The 25339-nt window shown below is 35.1% G+C and overlaps 1 protein-coding gene across 2 annotated transcripts; it reads left to right on the forward strand.

The window, feature by feature from the left end:
• The first annotated feature begins 1233 nt into the window (after positions 1–1233).
• Positions 1234–24747, forward strand: cln6b (CLN6 transmembrane ER protein b). Of its 2 annotated transcripts, none has more exons than XM_067436705.1 (7): positions 1234–1484; positions 7309–7429; positions 15150–15248; positions 19013–19201; positions 20632–20687; positions 21723–21845; positions 24284–24747. In XM_067436705.1, the coding sequence occupies exons 1-7, from the start codon at positions 1426–1428 to the stop codon at positions 24567–24569; spliced, it is 933 nt and encodes a 310-aa protein (XP_067292806.1). In that variant the 5' UTR covers positions 1234–1425; the 3' UTR covers positions 24570–24747. The 2 variants fall into 2 exon arrangements, with proteins under 2 accessions (XP_067292806.1, XP_067292807.1); XM_067436706.1 differs by lacking the exon at positions 1234–1484 and adding an exon at positions 4429–4517.
• The last annotated feature ends 592 nt before the right edge of the window (positions 24748–25339 follow it).

Below are 25339 nucleotides of genomic sequence, written 5' to 3' on the forward strand. Positions count from 1 at the left end.
TTATTAGCATCCCAACTTTTTTGGAATCAGGTTTCTCTCTCTCTCTCTCTCTCTCTCTCTCTCTCTCTCTCTCTCTCTCTCTCTCTCTTTCTCTCTCTCTCTCTCTCTCTCTCTCTCTCTCTCTCTCTCTCTCTCTCTCTCTATATATATATATATATATATATATATATATATATATATATATATATATATATATATATATATATATATATATATATATATATATATATATATATATATATATATATATATATATATATATATATATATATATATATATATATATATATATATATATATATATATATATATATATATATATATATATATATATATATATATATATATATATATATATATATATATATATATATATATATATATATATATATATATATATATATATATATATATATATATATATATATATATATATATATATATATATATATATATATATATATATATATATATATATAATATATATATATATATGAGTTGCTCAAGTTTAGGAATAGGAATGTTGTCCCATTCTTGTCTAATACAGGCTTCTAGTTGCTCAGCTGTCTTAGGTCTTCTTTATCGCATCTTCCTCTTTATGATGCTCCAAATGTTTTCTACTGGTGAAAGATCTGGACTGCTGTTGGCCATTTCAGTGCCGGATCCTTCTTCTCCGCAGCCATGATGTCGTAACTGATGCAGTGTGTGGTCTGGCACTGTCATGTTCTGTCAAGGTCTTCCCTGAAAGAGACGATGTCTGGATGGGAGCATATATATAGTGTTTATGAACATGAATCCTACATAACATGGATTGTTTTAGTCAGTACAGTAGTTTTATATCTACACAATAAAACACACATAACAATTCAGAGTATTTTATTAGTCATATTATTTTTCATAAACTAATTGTGTTTTATTGTGTATATATAAAATTACTGTAGACTAAAAAAATCCATGTTATGTAGAATTCATGTTTCATTTATAAAAAATTTTTGGAAGTTATTATTAAAATGCTTTTCTAGGGACACATGATGCTGTATATTCAACAGAAATATCAAATCCTAAAGCATTTCATGTGTTTCACAAGGGAAGGGGTTTGGATTAAAGGTTTATCTCAACTGCACCAACTATAAAGGCACTGAAGCGCTCACCAAACCTAATCTTTACGGGATTTTCTTTGAACAGACAACCTCGATTTATTCATTTTCTAGATGTTTTTATTTTATTTATTGGTGTTTTATTTTTACCTTATAAAATAGAAGCCCGTTGTCAGCTTAGTGGGAGCTACGCCTGCGATGAGAGATCAGGGCTCAACTAGAAGGACTGCTTTCTTCCTATGTTTCACATCTGCCCGATGAGGTCAAAGGTCATCCAAAGAGCTTATCTGACTCCAGTGAGAGTGAAAAGCCAGGCATCTTCATGTGAATGCCGGCCATCATGCGCAGGAGGCAGAACTGTGTGATGCACGCTCCCTTCCTCACCAGGTCTGAAACTTTTATTTTGCCTTTTTTTATACAATGTTTTATTTCTGACACATTGGGTTAATGATGAATTGAGTATGTGGCGTTTGTTGACAATTCTGCACTCAAAAAAAATGATACGTTGGATTTATTGAACTTTTTTATGTCAACTGGTTCCATGTAGCCTAACTGGGTTATGTTGAATTAAATTAGCATTGTTTATTTCAGTAAACTTAAGTTTTTTACATAAGGTTATTTCAATGCCATTTAGTTGAATCAGGTTAACATTGACTACGTTTAGATGGACAACAATACTCCGATATTAATCTGATTAAGACAATACTCTGATTAAGAGGCTACCATACAGACAGCGATTTCTAATTACCTTAATCTGATTAAAGTCATAATCTAACTAAACATAAATCGGATTAAGACATGTGGAGTATGCCTATTTTAGTCGCATTATCGGAGAGCATTACAGACATGTATTGTACACATCTAATGTCGTGTCGGAGATTTTGTGACAGGACACATAACGTTACTCACACCAGGGAAGTGCAGAGGGGAGGCTTTGTGGTTTCGAGCCTCTGCCCTTTTTGAAAATTAATCAAAAGTGCCCCTCTCAACAATCATCGATAAGATTGTGGCCAATAAAACAGAATTGGAATTATAATTAACATAACAACGTCTACAAACCAGTAACAAATGGCGGAAAAGTCCCGTTTATCTTTTACGGATCTGTCAGTCTGAAATGTCGTTGCCATAACGCGTTGCTATGGGCGGTGTGTGTTTTACTTGACTGTTCATTCTGAACACTGTGTCCTCTCTCTATATTTTTTTTGAGAGAAAAATAATTATTTATTTTTGTTGTAATTATTATGCTCATTGTAAAAGTAAAATACAATAAGTTTGTATCTGTAATCGCGAACCAGACGGGTCATTCAGTGAACGCCTGTGGCTCGACGGCAGGAAAAACAATCCAAACAGTCACGATTTTTAAACCTTCTTTATCATTAATCAAAGATATTATTCTAAATGTAGGCTGTCAATAAGGAGGAAAGTGTCTCAAAAAAAAAAACAGAAATAATATTACAAAAATAAATCAATGTAAATGTATATAAAACATTATAAAAAAAAACATGTTATTTATACTTCTTAATGTAAAGTAACACTGTCCAACAGCGACACCCGCAGGTGAAGTTAGCGGGTTTCCTGAGCCCATAAAATTAACAGACCTGCCAAAGTCACGCTATGATCATAGACAGTAAAAGAAATGGACTGAGCGATCCCATTGACGTCAACGGCGAAATAATGAAGTCAACCTAGGGACACAGGCTCAGACTGAGCTTGAGGACGTAGATGTGACGTGAGCCTCCTGTCTGACAGCTGGAGGTCTTCTAGTAGATGTGGAAAGTGAAATCTGAATCACGTTGTTTAAATGTTTTCTCCCGTTGCTTTTGGCTCACTATCGGCTTCTCCCCATTCTTCCCCCTTGACTTTATCAGACTTTATGTCTCCACGTCCCCCCGACTGCCTCATAGACAGCAGGGCTGGACTGGGGCTAAAATTCGGCTCTGGCATACCCGGCACATCCGGCCCATTAGTTCGCCAGGAATGTTTTTGCTGGGGTTGGGGCCTTAAATTGGCGTATATAAATAAAACTAGGACAAGGACAAATAATGATAGATATTATCGAATTTGCTGCAAATGCAGATAAACGTAATATTGCTTTTTATGTCACACAGAAATGCCCTTGGCAGTAAAGCACTGATGATTTTGAGCTAGGATGCAGTAAAGTAAATTTACTTCTTTTAAATGCTGTCCTCATTTACTCACTCTCGTGTCATTTCAAACCTGTATGAATTCTGTGAAACACAAAATAAGATGTTTTGAAGAATGTTGGCAACCAAGCCATTTTGGTTAGGCTACCATTTGAATATTGTATGAACAAAAAAACAGACTCAAATTATATTATTTTATGCTTCACAGAAATAAATGTATTTAGGTTTGGAATGACATTAGGGTGAGTAAACGATCACATTTTTGGGTTGAACAATCATATTTTTCAAGAGTTAACACATCATTTAAGTAAGACACTGATATCTATCTTTCATGAGGATATTACATTTAATTAAATCTATTAAAAAAAGTTAATAAAACTTTTAAAGAGGAAAAAAAAGCTTTGTCCTTAATTCATGGGATCCAGACTTAAAGCTGTTTTATAGAGTATAGTTAAACTGTAGGCCAGTTTCATTTAAATGTAAGATCATGGTAGTCACAGGGTAAAAAACATATAATGAGTAATGTTTTTACAGTCTATGGCTATAAGGTTTCCCAAACTATATAAAACATATATAATAAACTATTATATTTGTAAGTAAAAAAAATGTAAAAACACCTGTACAAAATACGAAAACAGCCTCTATTAAAAGTGATTTAAATTCTGCAATATGAATTTATGTAATATAGCAACATTTTTTATAAATGTTTCTTCCAAAACATATTTCTTCGCTGTTAGTAGCTGCAGAGTAGCCTAAGTTGTGGTTGTGGTAAAGTGAAACGTTTGTGTATTGCCGTTTTCCACTTTACCTCGTTATGAAAAGGCTACATGCTCGCGGGATCTTTTCAGCTGATTCACCACAGAACTGCAATGTTTCCATATCATACGATTGTATAAAACAAAATAATTCAAAGTTCCGTTCATAGAGCAGCATTTAAACGCAGCGTACGTTCGTCAGCGGCTGCGCTGTGCGGATATTCGCCTCTTGCACTTCCATGCGCTCAAATAATACATAAATAAATAGAAAAAAGCGCCTAATATGGAGGGGAGGTCTCTCTTGCTTCGGCTTGTCAATTCAGAAGACAAACCAATGGGCCGCTGTCGCTGCATGCTGTCAGTGGTACAAAAAAAAAAAAAAAACTTTTTTTTTTAATTTTTTTTTTTAAACAATACACCGGCCCCAAAGTGCGTCGGCCCACCGGGCAAATGCCCGGTATGCCAGATTACCAGTCCAGCCCTGATAGACAGTAAAAGATTGCCTGCGAGCGTCTCCTCAGGTAATTTCTCAACTGTGCGACAGAGTCGCGTTGGTTATGACGCAATCGTTAGCCTATTTTTACAAAAACAGCTTCTACGGGGCGATAGTGTAAGATACAAGGTAATGGAGCCTTTTATACATTGTCGTGTTTCTTTAGAAATAAACAATGGACAAATGGAGTCTTTAAACGCCTCAGATGTAAAGTTATTCACTGTCAAAGTGACTCAAAAATGAATGGGAGTCAATGGGATGCTAACAGCAGGTGATGGCTTGGTTAGCAATGGCAGCCCCTATAGTGGTGCAATGCTTTCCGAGCGCTAGATTACCCGCTTGGTCATGCTATGATTCGCCTTATTCACCTGGCGGCCATTTTGAAAACTCTAACGCCGTTGTGGGGTACACAAACCCGGAAGCTGGACTCCGATACAGTACTAATCAGTAGCAGCATTCTGTGTCACTCACTTTCTGCCTGCTGTGTGTAACAAAATCATGTAATGCATCACTGATAATATGTTTATGTATATAGTTTTCATTTGTTAATGTTTTTTAATTTTGCTCCTAATGTAATTTCTAATGTTTTGCCCTTTTTTGGTACGTTTTTCCATACTTACAATATACAAGCAGGCCATTTGTATTCCTCCATACCAATAAATGTACATAGTTACCATTTACAAACCTAGACCAGTGAGCCTATCAATGTTTTTGAATGACTTATTTCTTTCTGATGTTCTGACCAGTTGTAAAGTTATGAAAGACATCATCCATGTGTCATACAATTGTACTTTATTCTTTAGATAAATGGACATTTTATTTTACATATATGAAGATCCAGTAGCTTATACATACACATATCTCCCACATGTAAATTAACTGTATCAACTATAATACTGATCTGCCCACATTTGATCTGACACTGTATGATAAATTAAAATAAGTTGATAACATCACCGTTTTCTCCAGAATGACTACAGACGAATCTAATTTTGTTGCAGTATTGTCCTGTTTACACCGTGAAGCTGCTTTGGATCAATCGGTATTGTAAAAGCGCTAAATAAAGCTGACTTGACATGTCCCAGTCTTGCTAGTGCTCGAGTCTTTCGAACTTCGTCTGTAGTAAAATGCAGAAATTACGACCAGGATCCCTTCTGATATTTTTTTAATCCACTCTCCATGTAATCCCTTAACGGTGAAAGGTTTGTCCTCTGTTGGATTTTTTCCTGAGTGACGAAGTGCAGTGACACAGAATGCTGCTACTGATTAGTACCGTATCGGAGTCCAGCTTCCGGGTTTGTGTACCCCTCAACGGCGTTAGAGTTTTCAAAATGGCCGCCAGGTGAATAAGGCGAATTGGATGTTGGAGAACATAGCGTGGCATGGGGACGTAATGACGTGCCATAATCGATCTATGTTCTATCACATGTAAAACGGGAACATGAACGGAGTACTCTAAAAGCAACTCATGTAAACACCTTAATCAGAATATTGTCTTATTTAGAATAAGGTCAATAATTAGATTACTGCTGTCCATGTAAACGTAGTCATTCTTAATTTTGTACAAAACTATTAAGTTCAATTATTCTAAAATGAATATCAAACAAAAACCATAACAAGTAATCCAGTGTAATTACAAATTTACAAATGTTATGTAACAAGAAAACCTTGCACAGTCTTGGGCAGAAGATGGTTTTGTTACATCAATGGCATGCTCAAAGTAGTTGTTAAACTTTAATAGTTATATAGCAGGTCCTGACCCTGAGCACACGCTCTACACTTCACCACAATGATAACCTCCAAAAACACTAACAACACAAACTTTTAAATATCAACATTAAACATTAAAAAGTCTCTCTATTTTCTCATCTTGTTAAAAACGCATAAAACAGCACTTAAACATTTACTCTCCAAATTCAGCCCCTTTGCAAAGCATGATGGGAAGTGAATGTCCAGATTGATAGGGTTACTTGATTGAAACAAGTTATTTGAAAATAAAAACAAGTTATGTCAAAGAGTAACGGTTTTAAGTCAATATAACATGAAGCAGTTACACTTGAACCAGGAACCTGATATAATGGTGTTAAATCAAGATTAGTTACTTGAATAAAGTGAACAGCATCATGCAGTAATTTTGATTTCTAATGATTTAATATTTACTATTAAAAAAACATTTGGATTGTGTTGAATCCACCTTTTAAAATCACTCAGCACCCAAAAGCTCTTCGATGCCTCCCAAAGCCCCGACAGCCGGAGATATTGGCTTGGGATTTGAGCGAAACGAATTAAATGAGATTAAAATGCGTTTCCCACGGCGGTCCATCCTCCATCCTCTTCTTGCTCTGGAAAAGGACGACGAGTCTGCATCCCTAACCTTCATCCTAACACTTTTAATTGATGTTTAGGTCAGGATTTAGTGACTTGAACATGCCCTGATGCTAACTGAAACTTACAAATCTAGTTTATATTATTGCATTGCACACTTCGAATGCGATCTTTAGTATTAGTTTTGTCATTACTCAATCTCTTCTGAAGTGGCATTTGCATCCTGCAATAAAACTGATTTGTGCTCGACTTCTGGTCCGTGGTGCAAAGTCAGCATGAAAGTCAAACAACACAACGAAAAATTTAAAGTGACATAACCAGAGTTAGCCAGATGGACATGAATTAATGAAACATAAGGGCCAGATGCTCTGGGAAACACACAGCAGGTCCTGACATCCTTTATCAGACACACAATCCTAAAAGCATCGCCATCCAGCGGACTTTAATGACCATAGACATATTTCTCATTATCATTTTATATGTGTCTTCTCAAGCCTCAGACACGGCTCGAGGGAGACGGACGCCTGTCTGAGGACGGCCCGGTTTCACACGGACCTCTGGTGCTGTTTCACCATCCAGAACTGGCTGCTGGATTTCGGGAGACCTGTAGTCATGGTAACAAAACAACACTCTGCAAAAAAAGCTTTTCTTACTTAGTATTTTTGTCTTGTTTTTGGTCTAAATATCTAAAAATTCTTACATTAAGAAACATTTACTTGAGAAGTAAAAATTATAGTCTTGTTTTGGGGAAAAATAACTCAAATTTAAGAGAGTTTTTGGTTAAAATAAGTTAAATAATCTGCCAGTAAGGGTTATATAGTAAAATAAGTAAAACAATGTTGTTTTAAGATAATTTTTCTTACCCCATTGATAGATTATTTTATTATTTTAAGCAAAAACTCTCTTCATTTTGAGTTATTTTTCCCCAAAACAAGACAATTACTTTTGCTTGTCTAGTAAATACTTCTTGTTTTAAGATTTTTTAGATGTTTGGACTAGAAACAAGACAAAAATACTAAGTAAGAAAAGCATTTTTTTTCCAGTGCACAAAAATAAAGCATCAAGGTTTTACATTTAACATATCAGGCACGAAATTCATAAGTAGTCAAAATTTCATGTTATGCCAAAGCATTTATATATTAGCAGAGCAGGTGCTTTTATTGTTTGTTTGTTTTTTTTAACAAGTGCAAAGTCTCAAAAAAAAAAACAGAAAACACATAAATATGAATTTTTCATATTTTTTATAAAGCATTATTTCAGTGAAAAGTGGACAGTTAAACAGAATTTAGATTTTCACTGTCAATTATAAAGATTATTTACTTTTTATTTACAAGGAAAATACATTTTTACAGTATTTTATTGCACAAGTGCATGCATTGTCTTGTTAACTATAATATACACTATTTTGTCCACAATATTTTGTAAGGGGAATTGAAGGATAACCAGTGTTTCTGCAGTATTTTTACATTTAAAGATAATAACAATAATATTATAGATAACTTAAAACATAAAAAATCCAAATAAAAAAAATCTAAACTGAAATCAGATAAAATATTTCAAATACATGCATTTTATTTCATCTACTAAAACTTAACTAAAATAATTGAAAAGATTTCACACTGTAAACATTTGTTGCAAAAATATTTCAATTAATCCAATACACCCATAATTTATAGCCTATATATTTAGAATTTGAATAACGCTTCTCAATTTTTAAATAAATGTAGATATTTATTTAATTCTGTGTATTAATTCTCTGGTGCAATGTTTTATTTCAGCTATAAGGCTTCTAAAACACGTTATCCTCCTGTTTTATTGTTTGTTAAATGTAATATATGCTGTTTTCTATGGAAGCCTGTTTCCAATTGAGTAAAAATATTTCTCGAAATATTGACTAAACATCGAAATATTGAGAAACTTTCTCAAAATAATGACTTAACATCTCGAAATAATGAGAAACTTTCTCTAAATCTTGACTTAACATCGAAATACTGTATTGACTTAACATCTCGAAATAATGAGAAACGTTCTCTAAATAATGACTTAACATCTCGAAATAATGAGAAACTTTCTCGAAATAATGACTTAGCATTTCGAAATATTGACATAACATCTCGAAATATTGACTTAACATCTCGAAATAATGAGAAACTTTCTCTAAATATTGACTTAACATCTCGAAATAATTAGAAACGTTCTCGAAATATTGACTTAACATTTTGAAATATTGAAACTTTCTCGAAATATTCACTTAACATCTCGAAATAATGAAAAACTTTCTCGAAATAATGACTTAACATCTCGAAATAATGAGAAACTTTCTCTAAATATTGACTTAACATCGAAATACTGTATTGACTTAACATCTCGAAATAATGAGAAACTTTCTCTAAATCTTGACTTAACATCGAAATACTGTATTGACTTAACATCTCGAAATAATGAGAAACTTTCTCTAAATATTGACTTAACATCTCGAAATAATTAGAAACTTTCTCGAAATATTGACTTAACATTTTGAAATATTGAGAAACTTTCTCAAAATAATGACGTAGCATTTTGAAATATTGAAACTTTCTCGAAATATTGACTTAACATCTCGAAATATTGAGAAACTTTCTCGAAATAATGACTTAACATCTCGAAATAATGAGAAACTTTCTCGAAATAATGACTTAACATCGAAATATTGACTTAACATCTCGAAATAATGAGAAACGTTCTCTAAATATTGACTTAACATCTCAAAATAATGAGAAACTTTCTCGAAATAATGACTTAGCATTTCGAAATATTGAAACTTTCTCGAAATATTCACTTAACATCTCGAAATAATGAAAAACTTTCTCGAAATATTGACTTAACATCGAAATACTGTATTGACTTAACATCTCGAAATAATGAGAAACTTTCTCTAAATATTGACTTAACATCTCGAAATAATTAGAAATGTTCTCGAAATATTGACTTAACATTTTGAAATATTGAGAAACTTTCTCAAAATAATGACGTAGCATTTTGAAATATTGAAACTTTCTCGAAATATTGACTTAACATCTCGAAATATTGAGAAACTTTCTCGAAATATTGACTTAACATCGAAATACTGTATTGACTTAACATCTCGAAATAATGAGAAACTTTCTCTAAATATTGACTTAACATCTCGAAATAATTAGAAATGTTCTCGAAATATTGACTTAACATTTTGAAATATTGAGAAACTTTCTCAAAATAATGACGTAGCATTTTGAAATATTGAAACTTTCTCGAAATATTGACTTAACATCTCGAAATATTGAGAAACTTTCTCGAAATAATGACTTAGCATTTCGAAATATTGAAACTTTCTCGAAATATTGACTTAACATCTCGAAATATTGAGAAACTTTCTCGAAATAATGACTTGACATCTCCAAATAATGAGAAACTTTCTCAAAATGTTGACTTAACATCTCGAAATGATGAGAAACTTTCTCTAAATATTGACTTAACATCTCGAAATAATTAGAAATGTTCTCGAAATATTGACTTAACATTTTGAAATATTGAGAAACTTTCTCAAAATAATGACGTAGCATTTTGAAATATTGAAACTTTCTCGAAATATTGACTTAACATCTCGAAATATTGAGAAACTTTCTCGAAATAATGACTTAGCATTTCGAAATATTGAAACTTTCTCGAAATATTGACTTAACATCTCGAAATATTGAGAAACTTTCTCGAAATAATGACTTGACATCTCCAAATAATGAGAAACTTTCTCAAAATGTTGACTTAACATCTCGAAATATTGAGAAACTTTCTCAAAATAATGACTTAACATCTCGAAATAATGAGAAACTTTCTCGAAATAATGACTTAACATCGAAATGTTGACTTAACATCTCGAAATAATGAGAAACGTTCTCTAAATATTGACTTAACATCTCGAAATAATGAGAAACTTTCTCTAAATATTGACTTAACATCTCGAAATATTGACATAACATCTCGAAATATTGACTTAACATCTCGAAATAATGAGAAACGTTCTCTAAATATTGACTTAACATCTCGAAATAATGAGAAACTTTCTCTAAATATTGACTTAACATCTCGAAATAATGAGAAACGTTCTCGAAATATTGACTTAACATCTCGAAATAATGAGAAACGTTTTCGAAATATTGACTTAACATCTCGAAATAATGAGAAACGTTCTCGAAATATTGACTTAACATCTCGAAATAATGAGAAACGTTTTCGAAATATTGACTTAACATCTCGAAATAATGAGAAACGTTCTCGAAATATTGACTTAACATCTCGAAATAATGAGAAACGTTCTCGAAATATTGACTTAACATCTCGAAATAATGAGAAACGTTCTCGAAATATTGACTTAACATCTCAAAATAATGAGAAACGTTTTCGAAATATTGACTTAACATCTCGAAATAATGAGAAACTTTCTCTAAATATTGACTTAACATCTCGAAATAATTAGAAACGTTCTCGAAATAATGACTTAACATCTCGAAATAATGAGAAACTTTCTCTAAATATTGACTTAACATCTCGAAATAATTAGAAACGTTCTCGAAATATTGACTTAACATTTTGAAATATTGAAACTTTCTCGAAATATTCACTTAACATCTCGAAATAATGAAAAACTTTCTCGAAATAATGACTTAACATCTCGAAATAATGAGAAACTTTCTCTAAATATTGACTTAACATCGAAATACTGTATTGACTTAACATCTCGAAATAATGAGAAACTTTCTCTAAATCTTGACTTAACATCGAAATACTGTATTGACTTAACATCTCGAAATAATGAGAAACTTTCTCTAAATATTGACTTAACATCTCGAAATAATTAGAAACTTTCTCGAAATATTGACTTAACATTTTGAAATATTGAGAAACTTTCTCAAAATAATGACGTAGCATTTTGAAATATTGAAACTTTCTCGAAATATTGAGAAACTTTCTCGAAATAATGACTTAACATCTCGAAATAATGAGAAACTTTCTCGAAATAATGACTTAACATCGAAATATTGACTTAACATCTCGAAATAATGAGAAACGTTCTCTAAATATTGACTTAACATCTCAAAATAATGAGAAACTTTCTCGAAATAATGACTTAGCATTTCGAAATATTGAAACTTTCTCGAAATATTCACTTAACATCTCGAAATAATGAAAAACTATCTCGAAATAATGAGAAACTTTCTCTAAATATTGACTTAACATCGAAATACTGTATTGACTTAACATCTCGAAATAATGAGAAACTTTCTCTAAATATTGACTTAACATCTCGAAATAATGAGAAACTTTCTCTAAATATTGACTTAACATCTCGAAATAATTAGAAATGTTCTCGAAATATTGACTTAACATTTTGAAATAATGAGAAACTTTCTCTAAATATTGACTTAACATCTCGAAATAATGAGAAACTTTCTCGAAATATTGACTTAACATCTCGAAATATTGAGAAACTTTCTCGAAATAATGACTTAGCATTTCGAAATATTGAAACTTTCTCGAAATATTGACTTAACATCTCGAAATATTGAGAAACTTTCTCGAAATAATGACTTAGCATTTCGAAATATTGAAACTTTCTCGAAATATTGACTTAACATCTCGAAATATTGAGAAACTTTCTCGAAATAATGACTTGACATCTCCAAATAATGAGAAACTTTCTCAAAATGTTGACTTAACATCTCGAAATATTGAGAAACTTTCTCAAAATAATGACTTAACATCTCGAAATAATGAGAAACTTTCTCGAAATAATGACTTAACATCGAAATATTGACTTAGCATTTCAAAATAATGAGAAACTTTCTCTAAATATTGACTTAACATCTCGAAATAATGAGAAACTTTCTCTAAATATTGACTTAACATCTCGAAATAATGAGAAACGTTCTCGAAATATTGACTTAACATCTCGAAATAATGAGAAACGTTCTCTAAATGTTGACTTAACATCTCGAAATAATGAGAAACTTTCTCTAAATATTGACTTAACATCTCGAAATAATGAGAAACTTTCTCTAAATATTGACTTAACATCTCGAAATAATGAGAAACGTTCTCTAAATATTGACTTAACATCTCGAAATAATGAGAAACGTTCTCGAAATATTGACTTAACATCTCGAAATAATGAGAAACGTTCTCGAAATATTGACTTAACATCTCGAAATAATGAGAAACGTTCTCGAAATATTGACTTAACATCTCGAAATAATGAGAAACTTTCTCTAAATATTGACTTAACATCTCGAAATAATTAGAAACGTTCTCGAAATAATGACTTAACATCTCGAAATAATGAGAAACTTTCTCTAAATATTGACTTAACATCTCGAAATAATGAGAAACGTTCTCTAAATATTGACTTAACATCTCGAAATAATGAGAAACGTTCTCTAAATATTGACTTAACATCTCGAAATAATGAGAAACGTTCTCGAAATATTGACTTAGCATTTCAAAATAATGAGAAACTTTCTCTAAATATTGACTTAACATCTCGAAATAATGAGAAACGTTCTCTAAATATTGACTTAACATCTCGAAATAATGAGAAACGTTCTCTAAATATTGACTTAACATCTCGAAATAATGAGAAACGTTCTCTAAATATTGACTTAACATCTCGAAATAATGAGAAACTTTCTCTAAATATTGACTTAACATCTCGAAATAATGAGAAACTTTCTCTAAATATTGACTTAACATCTCGAAATAATGAGAAACGTTCTCTAAATATTGACTTAACATCTCGAAATAATGAGAAACGTTCTCTAAATATTGACTTAACATCTCGAAATAATGAGAAACGTTCTCGAAATATTGACTTAACATCTCGAAATAATGAGAAACGTTCTCGAAATATTGACTTAACATCTCGAAATAATGAGAAACTTTCTCTAAATATTGACTTAACATCTCGAAATAATTAGAAACGTTCTCGAAATAATGACTTAACATCTCGAAATAATGAGAAACTTTCTCTAAATATTGACTTAACATCTCGAAATAATGAGAAACTTTCTCGAAATATTGACTTAACATCTCGAAATAATGAGAAACTTTCTCTAAATATTGACTTAACATCTCGAAATAATGAGAAACGTTCTCGAAATATTGACTTAACATCTCGAAATATTGACTTAACATCTCGAAATATTGACTTAACATCTCGAAATAATGAGAAACTTTCTCAAAATATTGACTTAACATCTCGAAATAATGAGAAACTTTCTCTAAATATTGACTTAACATCTCGAAATAATTAGAAACGTTCTCGAAATAATGACTTAACATCTCGAAATAATGAGAAACTTTCTCTAAATATTGACTTAACATCTCGAAATAATGAGAAACGTTCTCGAAATATTGACTTAACATCTCGAAATAATGAGAAACGTTCTCGAAATATTGACTTAACATCTCGAAATAATGAGAAACGTTCTCGAAATATTGACTTAACATCTCGAAATAATGAGAAACGTTCTCGAAATATTGACTTAACATCTCGAAATAATGAGAAACGTTCTCGAAATATTGACTTAACATCTCGAAATAATGAGAAACGTTCTCGAAATATTGACTTAACATCTCGAAATAATGAGAAACGTTCTCGAAATATTGACTTAACATCTCGAAATAATGAGAAACGTTCTCGAAATATTGACTTAACATCTCGAAATAATGAGAAACGTTCTCGAAATATTGACTTAACATCTCGAAATAATGAGAAACGTTCTCGAAATATTGACTTAACATCTCGAAATAATGAGAAACGTTCTCGAAATATTGACTTAACATCTCGAAATAATGAGAAACGTTCTCGAAATATTGACTTAAAGAATAATATTTTTTTACTCAACTGTGGCTTCTGTAGTTTTCCACACTATTTTGTAAGATTATTAACCAATTAACATGTTTATACTGCAGTGTTATTGTTCTTTTAAAATGCTGCCAACTTTTTTTAGCCAACTTAAAAAAAATCTAAACATCCTTGAAACAAGATGTTTTAATATTTACTTTAAACGCAAAATGATACGGATAAATACGTTTTTGCTTTTAAAATTTTTTGCATTGGGGTCAAAAAAATAATCTATATAAAAAACTATAAAACTTCCCAAAAATCTTTGATTTTCCTGAAATCAAGATGTAAATGATTGTGTTATTTTGCTTCTCAGATGTTGAGTTCGAAGTAAAATCGAAGTATGTGATTTCTGCAGTGCATTTCCACCATAGGCCTATTCTTGTGGTGATGTGAAGGTTTCTCTGTGCATTTCTCCAGATCTTTTGTCCTGTGGAGTGGTTCGCTTTGAACAGACCCAGCGCTGGTGAATATTTCCACATGCTGTACAACATCACCACACCCTTCCTAATGCTCAAGGTGAGATCATAATGGAGCAGTTCACTAATTGGGCTGTATTAACCACGCCCCGTCTGTAAGCCCCGCCCCTTTGCAGACTGCTCTGAGAGTTATTGCACTTCCAAGATGGATGTCTCTTCCTTATTGCAGTGGTCGGACACTTCGTCAGTGTCACATTTCTCAGTGTGAGGCTTGCACAAAGCGCAGACATTTTATTAAAGCTCACGGAGCAAAAGGAGCTCAGAAGTAGGTGATATTTATGACCTGAGAAGCTACATGTCATTGAAATGATGCATTACCACCAAACATGTTGGGGGGAAAAAACAACACTGACCTTTTTTTACAATCTGTGGAAATATCTGGCTGACATTTCCGCCGTCTTGTTGTGTGGAAGGATTACATGACTGATGACATCAAGAAATCGGTTATATGATTAACTGTTCTCAGGTCAGTGTTGAGGAGATCACGGTTTTCTTCCTCAGTCTTGATGCATTTACTTCTCCTTTTTTCCCCCGGAGAAATGCATTTTTTCTTTTCTTAAAGTCGCCTTTCATTTTATCCCTCATCTTTGATCACCAAAAACATATTTAAGCATTTTTTTTCCTGTGTTAAAATAGCTAGAATGTAACTTGACACCTATGTATCATCTAGTAGGCTATATGTGGATGTATGAATATGCAAATGAGCCCCGCCTCCGCACGCACTTTTTTAATTGCAAACAACAATTCTGAAACACACAATATTAATCGGTAATTTTATCCCTTAAAATTCATCTTTAAAATGACATTTCCTGTTAAAAGTATTTCTTTGCGCTCTATAGCTCGAATGTAACTCAAGACCTTTGCTCAATTTATTATACGCGGATTCATGAATATGCAAATGAGCCCGCCTCCACTCACTCGCGAGAGCTCAGAAATACAGCCAACTTACTGAGGTAAAGCTGAACAATGGCGCTCTTTAATAATTACACCATAACGGTAATTAATATGCCCTGCATTTCCCGAAAACGTCTTAACACTATTTCATTCTTAAGTTATACCTTATACGAAGTTGTAATATACACCCAGTGTTCAATTAGGCTAGTTGAATTGTTTTTTGTTTTAGTTTTTTTTATGCAAGGATTAAAATTGTCATAAAAAATGTCATTACAAACACTAGGGCTGCACGTTTTCAAGTTTTTCATTAACCGTTAACGGAGGCCCTTAGCGCTTAATACTCGGTTAACCATAGTGTGCGTCAGGGTTATTTTTAGTTTATTAATTTGACGACCGCCATCTCCGTAGTGAACGCGCCTATAGAGAGAAATGCACATCATGGATTACATAATCAGAGAGTAGCCTATTTCTTTTCGTTTTAAATTGTTAAAAGACATTTCAAGCTTTCTTAAGATATATTTCATGTCTGTGAGGCGTACGCTGAGTTTCGTTAAATTAGGATGAGATGCTCCAGTTCACGAGCAATGCGAGTGGCCGCGAGGGCGCCTGCATGATTAGGGCATGTAGTAAAATATGCAGCCGATAACGATTCACACAGACACAGCGTTTGACTCGCGCGGCTGAGCCTCTCCCGCAGAGAGTTCAAGCATCTGTGGACTCGTCCCTTCAGCTCTGGCCATCTTGCTTTCAGTCCGCGATTAGCTTTTTTGTTTTCTTCATTACAGGTAAAGTAACCTCTGCTTTTCTCTAGTCATTCACAAGTTTCTCACTTCAAACTTTCTTTCTTCTGCTCCGTTATGCCCAGCGCGCACGGCTCCCGCTCTGCTTCTGCCCTAATGCGACTGATAGTACAGTGCGACTTATGTTATTTTTCTCTTCATGACGCATTTTTTGACTGATGCGACTTATACTCCGGAGCAACTTATAGCCTGAAAAATGCGGTAAGCACTACATTGCAATACTTGCATTTTGCCTCGTCACTCTCATTTTTAAAGTGCTCCCACGCTTCCTTTGCCCGCTTAGAAAGCTCTGCTCATGACTTCTTCTTGTGGATATTACAAATGTCTGGGAGCACTCTGGCGGTCTCTAGGGGTGCAAAATTATATTACAACTAAATCAAAAGCACGTCAATGACGCCACTTAACCGAGCAAAATGTTTCACTCGGTTACGCAATTTTTAACGGTTAATCGGTTAACCATGGACACCCCTAACAAACACTAATGCTTGTTAGCATTTTAATGATATTATCTAAAGGTACATCAGCTGGCAAACCATTAGACAGGAAAGCTTAGGAGCCTATTTAAAGGGAATGATTGTGGAGGAGTTAAGTTTGGCAGCGAGGCAGCGAACAGAATTGTGCTAAATCAAAGACGTTTAGTGTATGTGCACTATTTCGTATACGTGAAAACTTAAGTCCCCTGGCTATCATGTCAGAAGCTGCTATTAGAAAAACATTTCGCCGACCACGACAGCAAATTCAGCAGCTTTTACATCTTGTTGGACCAACTTTGTCGAGACTCAGCCCTCTCAGCCCTGAAATCAGCTTTCTTTCTTTCTTTCTTTCTTTCTTTCTTTCTTTCTTTCTTTCTTTCTTTCGTTTTCTTCCTCCGCCATAGTAGCAGCTGATTATATGTTTTGCGTGTTGTGTTTTTATTGACTACTAGGCAATCTAATAATATAAATGAGTTATGTACACAATAATGTGATGCAGCTGCTGCATTGGTTGGTTCATCATCCCTGGTTGTGGAGTAAATCAAGACACTATGGAAATGCAATAATTTAAATGATGCTTATGACACTCATTTCAGAATTATGTAAAATTTAGCTGCAGTTTTGTATGATAAATGAAAGTTCAACTATTTCTAAAATGCTTATTTTATAAAGCACATCATTTTTTTCGCATAACGCAGTGAAACATCCCCTGCATAGAGTAAATAATCGATTCTTGAGCCATCGCTATAAGCCAATTCAGCAGCGCCACCATGAAGCGCACCCGCTAACGTCACACTTAAGAAGGGTTACCTTAAAGGGTTAGTTCACCCAAAAATGAAAATTATTTCATTAATTACTCTCCCTCATGTCGTTGGACACATGTCAGACCTTCGTTCATCTTCGGGACACAAATGAAGATATTAGTGTTGAAAGCTGAGAAAGGCTTCAGAAAGGCCTCCATTGGCATTCAGTCCATTCCCACTCACAAGACCCATAAAGGCACTAAACACATCGACACAAAGCCCATCTCACTACAGCGGCTGGACAATCACTTTACGAAGCGACGAGAATAGTTTTTGTGCACAAAAAAAAATCGAAATAACGACTTTATCCACCAAGTTATTGTCTTCCGTGTCGATCTCGCTCCTCTTCTGGGTCATGAACGGCGGATCTGCGTCATATTCTCGCGCATGCGTCGAGTTCACGTCAATAACACGATTTTTGTGCGCACAATAACTATTCTTGTCGCTTGGTAAAATGATTGTCCAGCCGCTGTAGTGAGATGGGCTTTGTGTCGATGTGTTTAGGGCCTTTATGGGTCTTGTGAGTGGGAATGGACTGAATGCCAACCACACACACACACACACACACACCACCACTACATATATTTAATGTGATAAAAACGTTTTTGGAAAAACATATTTCATGGTTGGAATATAATGCTTCCCATGGAGGGTTAAGTGAAATTGTATATTGTAAGTTGCATTCAATATATCTTGCCATTTTGTATTTTTCAATTCAGTTTTTGTGTTTTAAATGTTGTAATTTTGTCAATAATAAATCTCACTCTAGAACTGATGTCATGTCGAGTCCATTGCATTTTGCTATATAATATCTCATGCAACGCTCTGTTCCAGCTCATCGAGCGAAGCCCGAAGACGTTGCCTCGCTCCGCCGTATACCTGTGCATCATCGCGTTTGTGATGGGCGCGAGCGCACACCTGGTGGGAGACTCCATCAAACACCGGCTTCTGCTCAGCGGATACCAGCTGCACCTGAGCCTCAGAGAAAACCCCATCATGAAGAACCTCAGACCACAAACCCTGGTAGAACTCACTCTATTGATCAGAATCAGTTTTAAGGCTCTTTATACACTAATCAGGCATAACATTATGACAGGTGAAGTGAATAACACTGATGATCTCTCCATCACGGCTCCTGTTAGTGGGTGGGATATATTAGGCAGCAAGTGAACATTTTGTCCTTAGAGTTGATGTGTGTGAAGCAGGAGAAATGGGCAAGCGTAAGGATTTGAGCGAGTTTGACAAGGGCCAGATTGTGACGGCTAGACGACTGGGTCAGAGCATCTCCAAAACTGCAGCTCTTGTGGGCTGTTCCCGGTCTGCAGTGGTCAGTATCTATCAAAAGTGCTCCAAGAGGACCAGTGGAGAACCGGCCACAGGGTCATGGGCGGCCAAGGCTCATTGATGCACGTGGGGAGCGAAGGCTGGCCCGTGTGGTCCGATCAAACAGACGAGCTACTGGAGCTCAAACTGCTCCAGAAGTTAATGCTGGTTCTGATAGAAAGCTGTCAGAATACACAGAGCAGCTCAGTTTGTTGCGTATGGACCAGTCAGGGTGACCTCTGACCCCTGACCCCGCCGAAAGCACCAACAGTGGCACGTGAGCATCAGAACTGGACCACGGAGCAATGGAAGAAGGTGGCCTGGTCTGAGGAATCACGTGTTCTTTTACATCGCATGGATGGCCGGGTGTGTGTGTGTGTGTGGCTTACCTGAGGAACACATGGCCCCAGGATGCACTACGGGAAGAAGGTGAGCCGGCGGAGGCAGTGTGATGCTTTGGCCAATGTTCTGCTGGGAAACCTTGGGTCCTCCATCCATGTGGATGTTACTTTGACACGCTCCACCTACCTAAGCATTGCTGAGACCATGTTCAGCCTTTGATGGAAACGGTATTCTGGTGGCTGTGGCTCTTCCAGCAGGATAATGCTCCTGACACAAAGCACAAACGCTTCAGGAATGGTTTGAGGAGCACAACAACGAGTGTGAGGCATCGACTCTGCCTCCAGATTCCCCAGATCTCAATCCAATCGAGCATCTGTGGGATGAGCTAAACAAAGAAGCCCGATCCACGGAGGCACCACCTCGCAATTTAAAGGACTTAAAGGATCTGCTGCTAACATCTTGGTGCCAGATACCACAGCACACCTTCAGGGGTCTAATTGAGTCCATGCATCGACGGGTCAGGGCTGTTTTGACAGCAACACAATATTAGAAAATAATATTATGCCTGATCTGTGTATGTAACAGTTTCTGGCAGTTGTGTTTGTAGCATATTTAATGGTTATATATTTAGTGATTAAAAGCTATTGTAATTTAATCGTTTTAGTTGTAGTTAACAATAACAGCATCTAATCATTGTGTTGCTGAGTTTAGTTGTGGTAAAACAACATTGACATTTTCTCCAGCAATTATTTCAGGTTTGCATCTAGTTTCTCTCTGTTCTCCGACAGATGGACTCGTTCGAGTTGCTTCAGTATTATGATGAAAGTCTGGGTCACTGCATGTGGTAAGCTGGAAAATACTCATACTAATTAACCTAATTGATTATAAAATCATTATCCAGTAGAAACATCCTTGCATCAAAAGCAGACATGTGGCCGTTTATCATTGCATTATATAAGTGCTGGTATTAATTCTCTTGTACAAAATGTTTGGTAACACTTTTATTTTGCAGTGTCCCTGCTGCATATGTTATAATAACAGTTAATTATGCATAATTACATGCAACCAAACCCTAATCCTTCCATAACCCAATAGTGCATGGAGTTAATTAATATTACTCTGTACTTAAATATATAATTACACTGTAACAATGACACTGTGAAATAAAGTGTAACCAAATGCTTTATTAAATATAAAACCCAGTGAACAAAAGTGTTCTAAAAACCGACGTTCCCATGAAATGTTATTTCTAAATATTTCAGCATTGTTTTTTCTTGCTCTGTAAACAATTATTTTTATGATTTATTGTATAAACTAAATTCAACTAACTTAATTAATGTGGTTCAGATAACATAATTTTTTGACTTTCGGTTGATTCGGGCAATCTCCTTCTTTTGTATTAACAAAATTTGTTAAGTTAAACCTTAACCTTAAAAGTGTTTCAGAAAAACAGGACATTTTTAGGACATTATTAGAGACCAGATAACTTTGAACGAACGTTAAGAGCGTTGAGAGAACCTTTCCCGAAAGTACCGTTAGCTGGAAGTCTGCACTGGAAACCCAAGTGCGCAAAATACTGAATTGGTTTGAGTAAAGCCACCTCAAATTAAACAAATTAGTTTAACTAAAGAGCTTTTATGAGTATTTAGATCTTTCTTTTTCTTTTGAGTTGAACTGACACATGTTCAGTAATATGAATTGTTTTATTGTTTTGAGTTTCATGAGCTTGTATTGACTAGCCTGAATTTAACTGGATTTCTATTTCCCAGCATGCTTTGCCATGAAACTTAAAATAGGACAATAAATGCTGAAGTTCAAAATTTCGGTTTTACAGTGTGTCTAAAAATCACTTTAACGCATTTATCCTCCTTATTTACAGGTATGTTCCTCTTTTTCTCATCCTGTTCCTGTATTTCACTGGCTGTTTCACTATTGTGAAATCAGAGAAGAAGATGCCCGTCTCTGCTTGGCTTCTGCTGGGTCCTAGCGGCCTTTACTACTGGTCAGTTTGTCCGTGTGACACTAGCGAGTGTGTGAGTGTTTTACCTGTTCATCGGGAGCCAGATGGCCTGAATGTATAGCGCTCCATATTTCAGTACTCACCACAGAAAAACTCAGCTCTCCATCCTGGATCACAATAAGTCCAGCCCTTAAAGAAAGAACAGAGTCTACACTCTTAAAAATAAAGGTTCTTAAATGGTTCTTTGGCGGGTGTGGCTCCATGAAGAACCATTAATATCCAAAGAACCTTTCCATTGCACAAAAGGTTCTTCTTTGTAGTGCAAAAAGATTCTTTAGGCAATAAAATGGTTAGAAAAAAATGGTTCTTTAAAGAACCTTTCACAAAACGGTTCTTTGGCAAACCAAAAATGGTTCTTCTGTGGCATCACTGTGAAATCCCATTTTTGGTTCTTACTGGCACCTTTATTTTTAAGGGTGCTTATAGTGTGTCGTGCCGAGGAAATAACTTTGTGTTCACTTTAGTGTGCCATATAAGCAACACAGAGTATTTCCTTCCCTTATCTGTTAGATAAGCCACTTGAGGTAGTGTGTTTGGGCCCTGTTGTAACGATCTGAGCGCATGGCGCAGGTGTATAGGGCGTGTCTGAATCTACTTAACGCCAAATAAACTAACTACTTTTGCCAGTTTAACGATAGAAAAAATGGTCTGTGCATGGTCCAAAGGGGTTGTACCTAGTCTCTTAATGAGTCATGGATGTGTTTTGGGTGTGACATGCAAACCAATCAGAATCTCATCTCCCATTCCCTTTAAAAGCCAGTAGCGCTCGCACCATGGTGAATTCACTATTTACATGTAATGGGAAAGACGCTTTGCCAGAGAAGATTTCTTTTATTTTTAATAATTAAAAATGTGTGTGCAGCTGAGCATACCTGTGTGCGTAATAAGCAAAGTGTAAGCACGTTGTGCACCCCCTAACACACCCTATAAATAACACAAAAAAATACTGCACTTTTGACTTCAGACCAGGTTTTTGTTGGTTAGTGGTTAGTCATTTTCAGTTCCTTAAAATAGCAACGTCCCAACAATGCGCCTGAACACACCTGGTTTTCAGACCAGCACACCCATGGGTGAACAGATGGGTGCAAGTGCATTTGCTATATAAACAAAGTCGAGCTTGTCCTGAAAATGATAGCTGCGTCGGGCTGAATCTAGCAAAAAAACACTTGCGTTGCGTAACTTTTCCATTCGCTAGAGGTCGCCTATTCAAAACAAAGGCGTAGTTTGATGACGCCAAGTTTGAGCTCAGACTCTTGGGACATGTGGTCTTCACCTCACAGCCGGTGGAAAAGAATGGGAATAGGACACGGGCAGAAATCATGTTCATGGATGCGGTTATTAAAGAGTTAGTTCACCAAAAAATTAAATTTATGTCATTAACTCCTCACCCTAATGTCGTTCCACACCCGTAAGACCTCCGTTCATCTTCACACACAGTTTAAGATATTTTATATTTTAGTCCCATAGCATATGCAGTCAATCCCCACTTCACTGTCCATGTCCAGAAAGGGAATAAAAACATCATCACAGTAGTCCATATGAGACATCAGTGGGTTAATTAGAGTCTCTTGAAGCAGAGAAAATACATTTGGGTCCAAAAATAACAAAAACTACGACTTTATTCAGCATTGTCTTCTCTTCCGCGTTCCTCCAAAAAGATTAAATTAATTACTCCCCCTCATGTCGTTGGACACCCGTAAGACCTTCGTTCATCTTCAGAACACAAATGAAGATATTTTAGCTGAGAAAGGCTTCAGAAAGGCCTCCATTGGCATTCAGTCCATTCCCACTCACAAGACCCATAAATGCACTAAACACATCGACACAAAGCCCATCTCACTACAGCGGCTGGACAATCATTTTACGAAGCGACGAGAATAGTCAGCAAAAAAATTCGAAATAACGACTTTATCCACCAAGTTATTGACGTGAACTCGACCCATGCGCGAGAATATGACGCAGCTCCGCCGTTCATGACCCAGAAGAGGAGGAGCCGCTATCACCTGAGCTCACGTCTGAGACCTGCACGGAAGACAATAACTCGGCGGATAAAGTCTTTATTTAGATTTATTTTTTTGCGCACAAAAACTATTCTCGTCGCTTCGTAAAATGATTGTCCAGCCGCTGTAGTGAGATGGGCTTTGTGTCGATGTGTTTAGTACCTTTATGGGTCTTGAGAGCGGGTCAGTGGGAATGGACTGAATGCCAATGGAGGCCTTTCTGAAGCCTTTCTCAGCTAAAATATCTTCATTTGTGTCCCGAAGATGAACGAAGGTCTTACAGGTGTCCAACAACATGAGGGGGAGTAATTAATGAAATAATTTTCATTTTTGGGTGAACTAACCCTTTAAAAAAAAAAAAAAAAAAGTTAAAGTAAGAGATTGACTTGGGACTAAAATGAATCACTCTTTACTTCTCAGGTATCTTGTGACGGAAGGACAAACTTTCATCCCTTTCATCTTCACTTTTTTTGCCATGATGGCTACAGTCATGCACCAGAAGCGTAAAGGTTTTCTGCCCGACAGTAACGGACTCTTCCTGCTCTACAGCTTCTCCATATCACTCGTGTTAGTGAGCGCCTGGGTCGCCTGTCTGTGGAAGGACGCGGTGTTACGGAGGAAATATCCAGGAGTGATGTATATACCAGAGCCGTGGGCCCTATACACACTGCACCTGAGAGACAAACACATGACGCTCACAGACTGAGCCCTGTCGGGGCAGAGCAACCATACACTCTTTATGGATGTCTTTATATGCAACTAACGTCACGTTACACCTTTAAAAATTTACTTTATGCACATCATGCATCCTTTTGAATTTATGTATAATGTTTTGGCTATGCATTTCCACCTGCCAAAGCCATGCAATACCTATTCTATTCTATTCTATTCTATTCTATTCTATTCTATTCTATTCTATTCTATTCTATTCTATTCTATTCTATTCTATTCTATTCTATTCTATTCTATTCCATTCCATTCTATAATGTCAAGATTACTGTTCAAAAGTTTGGTGTTAGTATGTTTTTCTTTTAAATAAATTAATACTTGTATTCATAAAGGATGCATTAAACTGATCAGAAGTGAAATTAAAAACTTTTATAATGTTATAAAACATTTATATTTCAGATAAATACTGTTCTTTTTAACTATCTATTCATCAAGTAACCCTGTGGGAGGAACAACAATCTGACCAGTGGGTTTTACAGAGGAGTTTGATAGAGTTATGAGGAGTTATAGAGTGATGAAAGAGATCCCAAATAAATGTAAACAAAACAAATAAATAAAATAATTATCCATGTGTTTATGGATATGCAAATTAGCGCATATTTAATTAGACAATGGCTCATTTGCAAATGTTTAACATTTTAGAAGACTTTTAATACAAAATAATCAACTTATTAACTTATTCTTCCCTATACATCTGTGTTGTCTTGCCTTAAGTATTATTTTGTTAAATAATTAATAATGTAGGCT

This window comes from Pseudorasbora parva, chromosome 25, assembly GCF_024679245.1.
Source record: "Pseudorasbora parva isolate DD20220531a chromosome 25, ASM2467924v1, whole genome shotgun sequence".
Lineage (NCBI taxonomy): Eukaryota > Metazoa > Chordata > Actinopteri > Cypriniformes > Gobionidae > Pseudorasbora > Pseudorasbora parva.

What these genes read in the sequence shown, in the direction of transcription:
- cln6b (XM_067436705.1), top strand. Translation starts at nt 1,426, where the DNA reads ATGCCGGCCATCATGCGCAGGAGGCAGAACTGTGTGATGCACGCTCCC. An exon ending in CACCCTTCCTAATGCTCAAG is followed by an intron (nt 15,249 to 19,012) that starts GTGAGATCATAA and finishes GCTCTGTTCCAG; the next exon opens with CTCATCGAGCGAAGCCCGAA. An exon ending in ACCTCAGACCACAAACCCTG is followed by an intron (nt 19,202 to 20,631) that starts GTAGAACTCACT and finishes GTTCTCCGACAG; the next exon opens with ATGGACTCGTTCGAGTTGCT.